Genomic DNA, 15482 nt, shown 5'->3' with positions numbered 1-15482 from the left:
GAATAGAGCTTCCTTTAACAGGTGTCTCGAGAGTGTAGTTGTGCCCTACAATACAGATTGAATAGAGCTTCCTTTAACAGGTGTCTCGAGAGTGTAGTTGTGCCCTACAATACGGATTGAATAGAGCTTCCTTTAACAGGTGTCTCGAGAGTGTAGTTGTGCCCTACAATACGGATTGAATAGAGCTTCCTCTTAACAGGTGTCTCGAGAGTGTAGTTGTGCCCTACAATACAGATTGAATAGAGCTTCCTCTAACAGGTGTCTCGAGAGTGTAGTTGTGCCCTACAATACGGATTGAATAGAGCTTCCTCTAACAGGTGTCTCGAGAGTGTAGTTGTGCCCTACAATACGGATTGAATAGAGCTTCCTTTAACAGGTGTCTCGAGAGTGTAGTTGTGCCCTACAATACGGATTGAATAGAGCTTCCTCTAACAGGTGTCTCGAGAGTGTAGTTGTGCCCTACAATACAGATTGAATAGATCTTCCTTTAACAGGTGTCTCGAGAGTGTAGTTGTGCCCTACAATACGGATTGAATAGAGCTTCCTTTAACAGGTGTCTCGAGTGTAGTTGTGCCCTACAATACAGATTGAATAGAGCTTCCTTTAACAGGTGTCTTGAGTGTAGTTGTGCCCTACAATACGGATTGAATAGAGCTTCCTCTAACAGGTGTCTCGAGAGTGTAGTTGTGCCCTACAATACGGATTGAATAGAGCTTCCTTTAACAGGTGTCTCGAGAGTGTAGTTGTGCCCTACAATACGGATTGAATAGAGCTTCCTTTAACAGGTGTCTCGAGAGTGTAGTTGTGCCCTACAATACGGATTGAATAGAGCTTCCTTTAACAGGTGTCTCGAGAGTGTAGTTGTGCCCTACAATACAGATTGAATAGAGCTTCCTCTAACAGGTGTCTCGAGAGTGTAGTTGTGCCCTACAATACGGATTGAATAGAGCTTCCTCTAACAGGTGTCTCGAGAGTGTAGTTGTGCCCTACAATACAGATTGAATAGAGCTTCCTCTAACAGGTGTCTCGAGAGTGTAGTTGTGCCCTACAATACGGATTGAATAGAGCTTCCTTTAACAGGTGTCTCGAGTGTAGTTGTGCCCTACAATACAGATTGAATAGAGCTTCCTCTAACAGGTGTCTCGAGAGTGTAGTTGTGCCCTACCTTCAGAACTAGAAGTGTTCTTTTGAAAGACATCGATCACAATGGAGGACGGAAGACAGGGACAAAGAAATGAATCAGGACCTATTGAAAACCAACTGTATTTTATTCCATAAATCAACACACAAAAATCATCTACAAAAGAGACCGAATTAAGTAACCAGTTACCATGAAATGTAATCTTTACCCCCCGCCCCAAAAGCTTTAAAATGTCACCTGCTCCAGTCACAGAAAAAACAACTTTTCACCATGACATCCTGACAGACCACAGACAAACACTCATGGGTACATTTCAAAGAGAATGATAGGAAAACACACACACTGACCAAGGCACCCCATCTATATGCTAGGAAACTCATCTTTGGCGCCATTCTTGGTGCAGTTGGTCGACATTCATACTGACATTGGAAGGAAGGATGATAAGAGATGGACAGAGGCAAGAAAGCCAGAGGTCCCTCCCCTCTGACCTTCTCCCCCAATGGGTTTTGAGAAGACGACTAGGAGAGAGGAAGTGAGGAGTATGCTATTGAGATCTTCCCAGATATAGGAAGAGAGTAAGGAAGAACAGTTTCTAGAGAGGTATTCAGTAGGTGAGAAGGGAGAGTTCTTTAGATGGGAAAAGGACTCAGACATACGTACACACAAACATTCACAACTCCCAGAAATGCATTGACAGCTGAGTAAGAGGTTGAAAGCCAAGCGACGACTTGCACTTTTGCATTGAAGCATTTATAGTCCTGCATAGTTCTTTAATGAAACTTACAACCTAAGGCGTTTTGTCATATTGAGTGTGTTTGAGTTGATAAGCGTTTTTTTTTTTACAAAGCAAATTAATTACAATTTAAAAAAAAGTTCAAGTAGGCTACAATCTGGCATCTTTGTCCCCTCTCTCACCCTCCAAGAGGAGTCTAGCTTTTACAGTTCAAGTTTTTTCTCCAGAAAAGGTCCAGTGTGATTATACAGCACCAAAGACACGCTGAGCAAGAGAGGGGAATATTCACTCTCTCAAACACACACACAACAGAGAAAAGAGGGTATGCAATTTGCACACACACAGCACAGACCGACCTGGAAAGAAAATACAATATATAATAATATATGTAGGTTGTGTGTACGTACACACACACACACACACACACACACACACACACACACACACACACACACACACACACACACACACACACACACACACACACACACACACACACACACTAAATATTGTTGTTTTTATCCCTGTGTAAATTACAAATAATTTATCAATATCTATATTAGCTATATTACCTTAACCCTTAACAGTCAGTTGTGGGGAGCAGAGAAGACTTTAAAACAATACAACTCAATGGACACACCATCTCACATCGGAGACAAGTTAACAACTACCTTTCTCAGACAGTCAAGACAACGACCAAAAAATAATATATACTCAAATCTGCTTTAGACGAGAAAAAATATAAACAGACTTAAATTCAAATTAAATGACTTCGCTAACAGCGTGCTCCCTCTCCTGGGTGGTTTTCATTAAGGAACGGACACACTGGTAGCGTTTGCAGGCCGAGAGTACTTAGCACCTCTGAACAGAGTGCCAGCCGTAATTTGCAAACGGATTCTACATGTAGAATCGAGCGAAAATGTCATCGATCAGACCGTCACTGGCGGGGTGGTCCGTAAAACAGACCGCGCCAAACGACCGGATCGACACAACATAGCAAAACACTTTTTCGAAAACGAGTGTTCAGGCAGTCCGTCCTTGTTTCTGTATTTATTTTTCTACGTTTGGAGCCTAATGAATACGACCCTGTCCTCATTCCACAGTGATAAAGGTCGGTCATGTAAACATGTTGACACGAAAAAAAAATGTAAGGAAAAAAAGTTTCATTTATCATTCACCCGAGGTCCATTTTAAATCCAGTAATAATAAAAATACAGTTCAATTAAATTCAGAAATTGTCATGGTGAGGGGGAATTGATTCTTCAGGTCCATATTGAGGGAAGAAGGCTCCACCCCCCTGTATTATTACATCATTATGTCCATCTGTCCAATCAAAGTGATCCTAGTGGATGTCTCTGTCCGTCTCTATTGGTCAGTGGGACTTCCTCTTCATGTCGCCACCCTGGCTTTGGTTCGCATCTGAGGAGGGGGGGGGGGGTAAAATAATAATACATGAAGATGCAGAAACATACCCAACACACAGGGAGGGTATTCTTCATCGACAGACAAGACACGTGCCTCTAGTGTTAACCTAGGCATGCAGATCACCACTAACACTGGAGCAGGCAGACAGGTTGGGAAAGAAGACTTTACAGCCAAACAGCGAGTGAGCGATATCAACATGACGCGGGGAATGACAACACAAGTGGGGGAAGGGAAGAGGAGGGAGGGAGGTAGAGGAGGAGGGAGGTAAGGGAGGAGGAGAGAAGTACGGGAGGAGGAGGTGTGAAGTTTACCTGAGAAAGCAAGCTGCAAGTGAGGAGGTAGAGCAGCCTGTGACCCTGACTGGAGACTCTTATACAGATCTGAGGAGAGATGGAGGGAGGGGTGGACAGACGAGAAGAAGAATGGAGAGGGGGAAGGGGTTGAGGAGAATAAAGGTGAGAAACGGAACATTAAAAGATGAAAGTAGAATTGAAGGAAAGCATCAAATCAGAAAGTGAAGGCAGATAAAATGGGGATTAAAGAACACAGGAGTGAAGGAAGGAGAGGATGGATGGATGATGGATGGATGGATGAATGATGGACGGAGGGGGAGAAGGAGTGAGGGATTGGATGAGAAAACGAGACAGGCAGGACAAGAGTTACAGTAAGAAACCTGCAGTAGAGGCACATTAGAGCTGGTTATACTTCAGTATGGATCCACAGCACGCACACACACACACTGCACACACACACTGCACACCACAACACTGACCATGAGTAACACAAACTTAAGACTAGATGAATCTCAAGGGACCACAAACAAATCTAACTGCGGCTCCATATATTTTGCCATCTTAATAAACACTGATTTTCTTTGTCATTTGATCAAATCCATCCAATAAAACGTCATACTAATGAAGTAGCAAATTATGTAAAGACGTTTATCACATCATGTTGTACAGTACAGACTTTTTCTGTGGTATTAAGAGCCCTAAAAGTTCTACTGAACCGTAGAGAACTAATGCTTTATTTTTGATCCTATACATTTGCATGCCCGGTGCTTTGAAAGATCAGTCTTGTGGAGCCACTGCCAGGTGGGCACCAGTTGCCAATTACTCACCCATTAAGTCGCTCTGTGAGAGGCTGTATCCTGAGTTGGCGCCCGTGCCCAGGCCGCTGACCCCCGGGGCTCCAGGAGGAGTGAAGTTGAGCAGCGAGGGGAACTGGAAGGGCAGCGAGACGGGCACCAGCCCCCCCAACATCCCAAAGCCAAGTGGCCCGCCCAGGAGGGGACTGCCAGCTGACACCTGGGGGGGAAGAGAGAGAGAGAGAGAGAAGGGATCAGGTGACATGTGAAGTGCCTGACACAATCTTTTCCCTTCTCTTCTGTTCTGACAACTTGGCCAAGTCTTTGCAGAACATGCTCAAAACTCTAGCGAGACAAATGCAGTCAGTATCTAAAAGGTGCTTCTCTTGATCCTGTTTTTCACTCTTCTTGACACTTTTTCTGGTCGCCTGTGATTGGCTGACTCACCTGCGTCAGGTGTGAGGTGACGGAGGGTGTGGCCATGGTTGACGTGGGCACCCGACTGCCTACAGCCTTGGATCCGCCCACGGCCCTCTGTCTCTGACCGTGATTGGTCGAGATCGTGCCGGAGGGGGAGGGGCTGTTGTCCGGGCGACTGGTGACGGGCGACATGCGCATGGGGCTGCTGTTGGAGGTAGCGCTGCTAACGCTACTACTGCTAATGACAGACGGAGCCTTCTGGCTCCCCGCGAAGCTATAACTGCCCTGGCCCGACTTCACCTGACCCCCACCTTGGACACTAAATGGGGGGCGGAAACCGGCAGTCTTGGGGGACTGGTACTGGAGAGGGCTGGAGATCATTTGAGAGTGAGAGAGGAGGTTGGAAGAGGAGGAGGAAGGGGAGGAGATGGGAGGAGGGGTGGGGGCAGGGGGGCGAGGGGTGAGCTTAATGATGGGGGAGGAGTTGTTGCTGTGGGAGGACTTGGTGAGGGTTGCCTGCATGGGGGTGATGAAGTTGGACTGGTGGTGGGGCTTGGATTTTCCCTGGTGGTGGGAGGGGGACTGGGAGGGTGAGGAGCCCACCGTGGAGGTGAGGTAGGAGGGTTGCTGGGTGCTCTTAGAGTTGAGCTGCTGGGGGCTCTTGGAGTTGAGCTGTTGGGGGTGTGAGTGGGAGTTGGTGGCACGGGACTGAGGGGAGGAGGAGGGCATGTTGCTCATCATGGCACTGCCATTACTACTGCTGTTGGCTTTGACACTGTTCTTCCCCAGTCCTGGTATTGCCACCCCCATGCCCAGGGCGACCTTCTGATGGGGGGGCAGGAGCGGAGAGGCTGTGGGAGGGGGACGCTGCTTGGTGGGCGGGGAGGGGGACGACGGTGGGTGGAGCTTACTCCCTCCAGTCATGCCCCCTTGCCTGTGAGTGGAGGTCGCCATGCTAACATTGTGTCTCTGAGTCTGTCCCATAGAGCCTGCCCCTTTCATCACGCCGTACACTCCGTCGGCGCCACGAGACACCAACGTGGCCCCCGCGAGCTGCATGCGAGCCGACGACGCCGTGGAAGTGGAGGGAGAGGTAGATAGTGTGGTCTTAATGTTGGCCATCGATGGCATCGTCACCGTTGTCGACGAGTTGGCGTTTATCTTGGAAAGAGAATGTGAGGTGAGTAGGGAAGACGAGGGGGAGTAGTGAGGGGTGATGGAGGGGGGGGAGGAGTTGGGGATCTGGAGAGGCGGAGGAGAGAGGGGGGAGGTGAGGGTGAGGTCAGTGACGCTGCCGTGGGGACCCAGGCCCTTGGCGGCTTGGCTGAGGAAGGCGAGGGCGTGGGAGACGGAATCCAGGGAGGGGGCGCGGAGGTCCTCGTCCAGCGAGTCGGACAGGCAGATGGGCTCCAAGGGGGACGAGGAGGTCCCTCGGGCCTGGATGACGGAGGGGGTGGAGGGGACGTGGGGGAGAGAAGGGGTGGTGGCGGTGGGGAGATTGGGCCTCTGCTGGATCCATTGGCCCTCCTGGAACACAGGGATAGGACAAAGGTTTGCATTGGACTCGCATCAGAACACATGGCACCGCAAGTAATACCAAATAACCATCTTGTAGAAAAGGTTACAAACGTCAGTTGAGAGTGAAGAGATTTCACTGACCTTTGCTTTAGCCCTGGGGGTGGGGACCATCCTTTTCTTGGCCCTGGACAGAGAAACCAATGGTGTGTTAAGTTAACATCTGCACAGGAATGCTAATCCATCTGTCAATCAATCATCTGTTTATTCAGATATTCTGTACATCTTCTATCCATATAGTCTATACATCCCATCACATACTGTGTGTGTGTGTGTGTGTGTGTGTGTGTGTGTGTGTGTGTGTGTGTTTCTATATTGTTTTTTTCCCCTCATCAATCTACCCCATTATCATAAAGCAACAACAGGGAAACGGAAATAACGTTTACATAAGTTTTCAGAACCTTTACTCAGTGCTTTGTTGAAGCACCTTTGGCAGCGATTACAGACTCAAGTCTTCTTGGGTATAACACTAGAAGCTTGGCACACCTGTATTTGTGGAGCTCCCATTCTTCGCTGCGTATCCTGTTGGAAGGTGAACCTTCGCCCCAGTCTGAGGTCCTCAGCGCTCTGGAGCAGGTTTTCATCAAGGATCTCTTTGCTCCGTTCATCTTTCCCTTGATCCTGAGTAGTCTCCCAGTTCCTGCCGCTTAAAAATATTCCCACAGCATGATGCTGCCACCACCAGGCTTCTCCGTAGGGAATGTGCCAGGTTTCCTCCAGATGTGATACTTGGCATTCAGGCCAAATAATTCAATCTTTCTTTCATCAGACCAGAGAATCTTGTTTCTCATGGTCTGAGAGTCTTTAGGTGCCTTTTGGCAAGCTCCAAGCGGGTGGTCATGTGACTTTTACTGAGGCGTGGCTTCCGTCTGGCCACTCTAACATAAAGGCCTGATTGGTGGAGTGCTGCAGAGATGGTTGTCCTTCTAGAAGGTTCTCCCATCTCCATAGAGGAACACCTCCCTGACCAAAGTCATTTTCCCCTGACTGCTCAGTTTGGTCTGGCGGCCAGCCCTAGGAAGAAACTTGGTGGTTCCAAACTTCTTCCATTTAAGAATGATGGAGGCCACTGTGTTCTTGTGGATCTTCAATGCTTCAGACATTTTTTGGTACCCTTCTCCAGATCTGTGCCTCGACAAAATCCTGTCTCGGAGCTCTACGGACAATTCCTTAGACTTCAACGCTTGGTTTTTGCTCTGACATGTAGTGTCAACTTTGCCTTTCCAAATCATGTCCAATCAATAGAATTTACCACAGGTGGACTCCAACCAAGTTGTAGAAAGATCAAAGATGATCAATGGAAACAGGATCCACCTGAACTCAATTTCAAGTCTCATAGTAAAGGGTCTGAATACTTATGTAAATAAGGTATTTCTGTTTTTCTATTTTTAATACATTTGCTAAAATTTCTAAAAACCTGTTTAGGCTTTGCTATTATGGGGTATTGTGTGTAGATTGATGAGGAAAAACATGTATTTCATCAATTTTAGAATAAGGCTGTAACGCAACAACAGTCAAGGGGTCTGAATACTTTCCGAAGGCACTGTATATTTATACTATGGACCCCGACATTACTCGTCCTAATATTTCTAAATCCCATTCTTTTACTTTTTAGATTTGTGTGTATTGTTGTGCGCTGTTAGATATTACTGCACTGTTGGAGCTGGGAACACATGCATTTCGCTACGCCCGCAATAACATCTGCGAAATATGTGTATGCGACCAATAATATTGTATTTGATCTGTCAATCAGGCATATATACAATAAAAGGTATAATTGCCATTATAAAGCCAACTTATTTATAAGGTCCAACTACAGTTGAGATAACTTACATGTTGACAGTGAGGTGACTGTGTACAACACGGCTCTCCTTGAACAGCATCCTGGCCTGCATCCAGCCCTTGGGCCACAGTGGTTTGACCTCGTTCTCCATGAAGGCCTTGAGGTAATCCTCCACGGAGAGAGAGCACTGAGACGACTCCAGTTCATAGCAGCTCAACTTCACACGCACCAGGTTACACAGCAGTGACCTACACACACGCACACACGCACACACACACACACACACAAATGAAGAAAGCTTACTAATCTTTTATATTTTCAAATCAGCCATTTTCTCTATGACTTTGCTCGAGAATTTCACTTTAGTGTCTAGGCCGGATTACTATAAAAGCACTTTGTGACAACTGACAAATAAATTAGATCTGATTGAGGGCAGTGGATGGGCCATTACCTGAGCTTGTCGTCCCAGACAAACTTCTTCCGTGGGCCCATCATCCTCTTCCCCGGCTTCCCCTCGTCCTCCTCCTCTGATCCGTTCTTCTCTCCCTCGCCGGGCTGCTGCCTGCTAGGGTCCAACACACACACATCTCAGAACCAACATATTCTACCAACCTCAATATATTCCCGCAGAGGCAGAGACGCATATAAATGAAAGCAGTGAAGAACACAGGCAGAGTGGAGCACTACAAATAACCTAACAACCATTATGGATTAGCGATATGGCATTACAGTATACCAGGGGTACTCAACTATTTAAGAAGGTCCGGTCATACAAATTACCTAGGTGGCAAAAGTCAGGATGAATTTAGTCATTTATTGGCGTAGTAACAACGCCCCTTCCAACAACTACAAACTGTTCAAATTGTTCACATCCTTCTTGTTGGTGGAGAAATGTTTTGCCGTTTTAAAGCTAATTTCCTGCATTTCTACACATTTTACCATATGATACCTGAGTGAATGACTCAACAAAATCAAATGGGGGCCCGCTGGGTGTCGAGGCCCCTGGGCGTACCCATATACCTAACATGGGCTATTTGATCAACTGGACATTTCTGACAGGTACTAAATCAAAATGGCTCTCTGTCAGGGGATGACAAACTGCCCAATGCAATACCAAATGTAAAGTCGGGAGCCGCGGTCCGTATTGACCACCTTCTGGGTCCGCATCCGGACCGCGGTCCGCCTGTTGAGTTTGGCTGCAGTACACTATGGAGTATTGTAGTCTTCTTACTTGGCAGCCTTGACCATGCAGTCCAAGTTGTATCGTTGGATCTGCTCGGGCATCACACTGCACACAGCCAGCTTCAGCTTCAACAGGGGCGTACGCAGACGGTCGTCCTGGATGTTGAGGCTAAGCTTCTTGAGGCGTTTGAGCAGGGCCTCCTTATTGCAGGGCACAAAGGCCTCCAGGTGAGAATACACCTCCCCGCGGAGCCCCATCGGCTGCTCCTGCACCTGCAGCTCAATACTGGGGGAGGAGAGAGTGGAGGGAAGGGAGAGGAGCGACAGAGGGAAGTAACAGGAGTGAGAGAAAGGGGGGATGGAGAGAGAAAGATGGTAAGCAAGGAAAAGGGATAAAGGAGAGACGACAAAGAATAAAACAATTTGAGCGAGAGAGAAGGATGTTGGGAAGAATGTGGAACAGAGTGGGGGTGAAAAAGACAGGGAAAGAGATGAAGAATCGACTCCAATATCAGCAGTATGACACATTCAGGGTGGAGACGGAGAGAGATGTACAACGTGTCAAAAGAATGACAAACTCACTCCAGTAGGATGTTATTCATATCCAGGGTGAAGAATTTCTTCCTTCCCTCTTGATCAAACTGATGAGAGGCCTGTGAAGAAAGGAGGTTGGTGAGCATACTGTCTTCCATGGAAAGATGCACAAAAGCAAAAATAAGCCTTCCGTGTCAGTTATCAAAATGGCTGCATCCGCATCTTGCCAGTTTTTGCTCATCCTCGATTTGTCACTCTCTCTTTCTTCTCTCTCCCTTTTGGCCACCAGTTGTCTGTTGCTAGTCTACCTTTCTTTCATGTGTTTTGCTCTCATCCGCTCTTCCTTTCTGCTCTGCTCCTCTCTAACCTCTCTTTGCATTTTTATCAGCCTGTCAAGAAATGCATTACAAATCGTCCAAGAACTGAAACACTATTTTAAGTGATATCGTCATGGTTTAAGAAAATGGCTGCCACACATTTCAACTGTACAAAATTCCAGGAAGTTACTCAACAATTAAATCAAGGGATGTTCACATAAACATTAAATAACCAAATAAATAAACCTATGATAAACTGGAAAAGCCTCATCAGTGAGACTCATCAGTGAGACTCATCAGTGAGACTCATCAGTGAGACCTACCGCCCGTAAGTCCTCGATGCGCTTGATGAGGGGAGCAGGCAGGCCGTCAGGGAGCGGAGGTGGGTGTAGGAGACCCCCTGAAACCCCCAGCCCCCTCCCTAACCCGCCCCCACTCGGCTTTGGCGCTGAAACTCCAATTCCCATCAGGCCATTCTCTCTCCCGGGCGTGGCCACGTGCGGATTAGCCGAACTGTCCAGAAGGCTGAAGTCCAGGTCACCCAGAAGATCCTGAAGCTCCTTCTCATTTGCCGAGCCCAGCAGTGACATCATGGTGGGGTCCGCGGTGAGCTCGGCCAATGAGACGTCGTTGTTAGCCGCGTTAGCGTGCAGGTGGGAGTTAGCCAGCAGGTGGTTGGCTCGCGGGGCGTTGGCCACGGAGCTACCCATGCCGGGGTGCGGCGCGGTGGGGTTCATCTTCCTCATCTCCTGCTTCTCCCGGGTGAAGCGGCGCAACATGGCTGCCAAGCACAAGGAGTCCTTCATCAGCTTCTTCCTCTTCTTCTTCTCTGGCCGGTGGATGTTCATCAGAGACGACACCCTGGGTCAGAAAGACAAGAGAGAGGGGTGAAGAGGGGAAAGAGTGCGAAGAGAAAAGGAAGAAAGAGAAAGGAGAGAGAAAATATTGAGGGATATTCTGATGTGTAATCTCAAAGACAAGAAACCTATAAGCAAGGCAATGTATTTTCAATATGATACAAGGGAAAAAAACAGTCTCGTAATATCTGCTGGTCTATTTCTGGGAATAGGAGTATTTATGGCAGCGGAGTGATCAGCCTATCAGAGCGTAGCTAATGGAGCCTTTGTTAAGGACACTTGGCCTGTCACACAAGCCCACGAGCCATTCAGAGAGAGCATCACATTGTATCATGTCATAGCCAGACATATCTGTACATGGGTAGGAATGAACAAAAATATGATGAATTTGTCTATTGTATTCTATGCTGAAGTGCACACATTTCAATTTCAGTACACATTTGATAGGGTTTGACGCGGGGAGGTATAAAAACTGAATCAAAAACCATTACAAGACATTTTGAGGAATGGTTCTTGCAATGTGCTCAGTTCTATTTGAGAAATATGCATAGAACCGCAATGTCCCCTTAGATGATTTGCTCTTACAGCAAGAACAAAATCATCCAAATTATTCAACAACCATTCTATCTGAAATTGTAATCTGTGAAGGTACAGACATGCCTGACAGGCACAAGAAGCAGCGATTTATCCATCCCATTATCCTATCATCTCACCCTGGTTTGGGCACTCTGTTCTTCCGGGGTTTCTTCTCCTCCAAATTGTTTCCTTCTTTCCTCCTTCGTCTCTTGATCACTTGCTCCTCGCCATCCTTCAGCTCCTGCTACCACCGGAAGGCACAGACACAACTCATGAAAAACCAAAACCAGTTGGATAAACACAAATAAAGCAGGTTTGTCATACTCCTATCAGGGATGGGGTCAATTATTCTCATCAGTTCAGTAAGTAAACAAAAATTCATGGATTTTCTCATTGATTTTGAATGAATGAGAATTTCTGTTTACTTCCTGAATTGATATCACTGAAATGGAATTGACCCCAGCTGACTAATATAGTGTAATTTCACTGTATACAATACGTCATGCCAGTATCCCATCCTTACTCTGGGTTTGACATCCTTGCCCCCATCCTCTCCCTCGGACTCGGAAGCAGCTCTGAACTGCAACGTGCCCGTGTTGATGTAGAACCCTCCCAGCTTGGTAGTCAGGGAGGCCGGGACCAGCTCGTCATACTGTCACAGAAAACAAAATGGCAGCTGTTACATTCATAGCACACAGGAGAGAGCATAGACGCAGAACACAGAGTAACTTCAATGAGTCTCTGACAACAACAAAAAACAACAACATGTCACTGTGGTGCTGTGGTTGATTGACAATCTTTTTTTTTTTTTTTTACCCCTTTTTCTCCCCAATTTCGTGGTATCCAATTGTTTTAGTAGCTACTATCTTGTCTCATCGCTACAACTCCCGTACGGGCTCGGGAGAGACGAAGGTTGAAAGTCATGCGTCCTCCGATACACAACCCAACCAAGCCGCACTGCTTCTTAACACAGCGCGCATCCAACCCGGAAGCCAGCCGCACCAATGTGTCTGAGGAAACACCGTGCACCTGGCAACCTTGGTTAGCGCGCACTGTGCCCAGCCCGCCACAGGAGTCGCTGGTGCGCGATGAGACAAGGACACCCCTACCGACCAAACCCTCCCTAACCCGGGCGACGCTAGGCCAATTGTGCGTCGCCCCACGGACCTCCCGGTCGCGGCCGGTTACGACAGAGCCTGGGTGCGAACCCAGAGTCTCTGATGGCACAGCTGGCGCTGCAGTACAGCGGATTGACAGTCTTAAGCCTGCTCCAAACAGGAAGCGAAACTCCAGAGAGGAGTTTGCCAGAATCGAGCAGATTCCTGTTTTCTCCACCTATAATACAGCCTAACATGCCTTCTCCACATGAAGGGGTGTAGAAGGTAAAAAATAAAGGGATACTTACAGCCTCTGAGTTGTCAATGAAAGGGTCGGTCTCGTCGTAGCCGAAGCCGATGTCAATCAGATCCTGCATTCTATCCTTCCTCTTCCTCTTTCCTGCTGCATTCGCATTGCCCTGTGTCACAGGCGATACATACTTTCACATCTACATACTGTATAACCAGTAGTCAGAAACGAGAAAAACATGGCTTATAACCAGATATAACAGGCTTAAAACTTGATACAACTAACTATTAACCAGATAACAAAAAGTCAAACTAATCTTAAAACTTGTATCTTATAAGTGGTGTTATTAGAGCACAAGGTTTTACCACGGCTCCAAAAAAAGAACATACATATTTGTTCTCAAACTTCTTGGCCAGGGCCTCCACCTGCAGTCGTTCTCTCTCGTCATTGTTGAAATGGTCGCTAGGGTCAAGGGCAGGAGGCAGGATAAAAGGAGTTGGAGTCTGAGTCGGGGCTGGGGCTGGAGAAGGAGTGATCTTTTTTGCCTAGAAAGGGGGGGAATGGGTGAAGAAAAGTGTACTGTAAAAGAAATGGACTTACCCACAATAAAAAAACAACGAACAAAGTCACAAATAATATTGTGTTGTTATTGTACTGGATGTAAAGCATATTGTCATGCAATCATATTGCCCAAATAGCATTGGTGAGGAAGCATTTATATTTATATTTACAGCTGGTTTATAAAGTAGTATCACTTGTACAAGTTGGAGAACAATGTATTATATATTCAGCATAATCGCTATGCAAATATGTAACAAAAAAAGCGTAAACTACTGTACCATGCAATGATGTCTGTACACACCACCGAGTGTCTTGGTAATATAATACCGATATTTGCACTCCCTTTATTTAGGATACATCCTTGTACTTTCAAACCTACTCCATATATTCAGCCCTGACTGATCTTCAATATGTCACCCATAGGAGGCTAAACTCAACTGTACTGGGGCACTTATTCTACGTGCCATATTAATGGCTGTATGACTGGTGTAAACTAACAAGAGAGTTGGCAAGTTAACAAGAACAGGAAACAGGTAACGCCAGACAACCTTTATCACTGCATGTGCATTAGGCGTGCCTACAACTGTAATCTTGACGTGCCGTTCGAGTTGAGTACCAAGTGATTTGAGTGAATGGCTTCATGAATGGCTGAGTTAGGGTCTTTTGTGTGAAGTCCGTGACTAGTAATTTCCTCCCACCGACCACGCTATTCCGTGGAAAGACAAGATACACCCACTTTCATATCCTATCTTACAACAAGTCCCCACTAACCAAGTTAATAAAATCAACTGGTGTTGATCCATGTCTTTCTTGGCCAAACAGGAGTCATACCTGGATGTTTTGGATGAGTTCGCTGTAGTTAAACTCGGCCGACGATTGATCGCTGGGCTCGGACAGAGATAGATTCAATCGCACGGTAATCCGTTTTCCTTCAGCGTTGTCCTTGTCACTACTAGTTTTGCCGAAAAGCCCACCGCTACCATCTGCCCCGGACGCTTTCGTGTCGCCCTCGCATTCCACATCCAAGTCGATGTCGGCCTCGTCATCCTCCAACCGGCGTTTCCTAGTCTCCGTGGCTGATCCAGCAGCGAAGGCCGAGAGGGTGACAAATTGTACTTTTCTCGGTTCGGCCATTTGGATGTGCTGCCTGTCTGAACCTCGCTTCGGACAGACAGCGACAGCGCGAGCTACTTCGCGAAACTACTTCAAATTGGCAAATTGAAGGGGTTTGCGCGAAAATGCAATGGCTATTTAGTGGCTAATAAGATGTAAGGGGGTCATCCGCACAATTCGAATTGAATTTCAGGGGATGAGATGGTCGGGGAAAAGTTGTTTTTTCGGTAGCTACTTGCATCCTCAATTGCTATGGGATCGAGATATTCAAGGTGGCCATCTTGGATTTCAGGAGTAAATAAAATATCAGAGAGAGGTCACTGGGCCTGCGCGCACAGACAAAACGGAAGGAGCGTGAGCGAGGGCGGTTATCATGGCCAATCACCGCATTCGCCCCCATTTTAATCCCACCCCTATCACAACAGGCGATAATAAGAACATCTGAAGATGGCACTAGTATTATGACCTTAACGGAGATGTCTTTTGTGAAAGGACATTTTATCAGATCACGTCTCCAGAATAATTTATGCATTTTGCTCACTAATATAGAAAATGGATGGCATCTGTTTTGATGCCATTCTTATGTCATCCATTCAGTCCTGAAATGCTGAATTGTGCGTTTTTCCACAATGACCTAGCTACACTCACAGTAAATCCCAAAAGGAACCAAACAAGCCAGTTGGGTGGCTCTGTGAGTTACCTATGACGCAACACAAGCAAACATTGGTGGACACCTGTTGAAATTGATGGGTTTTGTGTTCAGTTATTTTGTAGAGACACTACTTCCTTTAATTTAGATGAGGAAGAAGCTGATTAGCAATAGGGCATTTT

The 15482-nt window shown here is 46.7% G+C and overlaps 1 protein-coding gene across 3 annotated transcripts; it reads right to left on the bottom strand.

Annotated features, from left to right (window-relative positions):
• Positions 1-1247: 1247 nt before the first annotated feature.
• Positions 1248-14965, bottom strand: LOC110493543 (ubinuclein-2). Of its 3 annotated transcripts, none has more exons than XM_036949475.1 (15): positions 14370-14965; positions 13367-13522; positions 13036-13146; positions 12154-12282; positions 11768-11874; positions 10521-11058; positions 9929-9999; positions 9396-9632; positions 8616-8729; positions 8215-8412; positions 6466-6508; positions 4834-6333; positions 4420-4606; positions 3611-3679; positions 1248-3293 (listed from the first exon to the last, which is right to left on the bottom strand). In XM_036949475.1, the coding sequence occupies exons 1-15, from the start codon at positions 14670-14672 to the stop codon at positions 3247-3249; spliced, it is 3810 nt and encodes a 1269-aa protein (XP_036805370.1). In that variant the 5' UTR covers positions 14673-14965; the 3' UTR covers positions 1248-3246. The 3 variants fall into 3 exon arrangements, with proteins under 3 accessions (XP_036805370.1, XP_036805371.1, XP_036805372.1); XM_036949476.1 differs by having other exon boundaries at positions 11768-11871; XM_036949477.1 differs by lacking the exon at positions 3611-3679.
• Positions 14966-15482: the final 517 nt, after the last annotated feature.

This window comes from Oncorhynchus mykiss, chromosome 17 (assembly GCF_013265735.2).
Source record: "Oncorhynchus mykiss isolate Arlee chromosome 17, USDA_OmykA_1.1, whole genome shotgun sequence".
Taxonomy (NCBI): Eukaryota; Metazoa; Chordata; class Actinopteri; order Salmoniformes; family Salmonidae; genus Oncorhynchus; species Oncorhynchus mykiss.
Note: the sequence above shows the minus strand (reverse complement) of the source record. Positions and strands in the feature narration are given on the sequence as shown.

Bases quoted from the DNA above. Each gene is read 5' to 3' on its own strand.
- LOC110493543 (XM_036949475.1), bottom strand. From the start codon at position 14,672: ATGGCCGAACCGAGAAAAGTACAATTTGTCACCCTCTCGGCCTTCGCT. The intron at 8,730-9,395 runs GTAAGAAGACTA...GTTGGACCCTAG, and splicing joins TGCATGGTCAAGGCTGCCAA to CAGGCAGCAGCCCGGCGAGG. The intron at 4,607-4,833 runs GTGAGTCAGCCA...CTTCCCCCCCAG, and splicing joins TCACCTCACACCTGACGCAG to GTGTCAGCTGGCAGTCCCCT.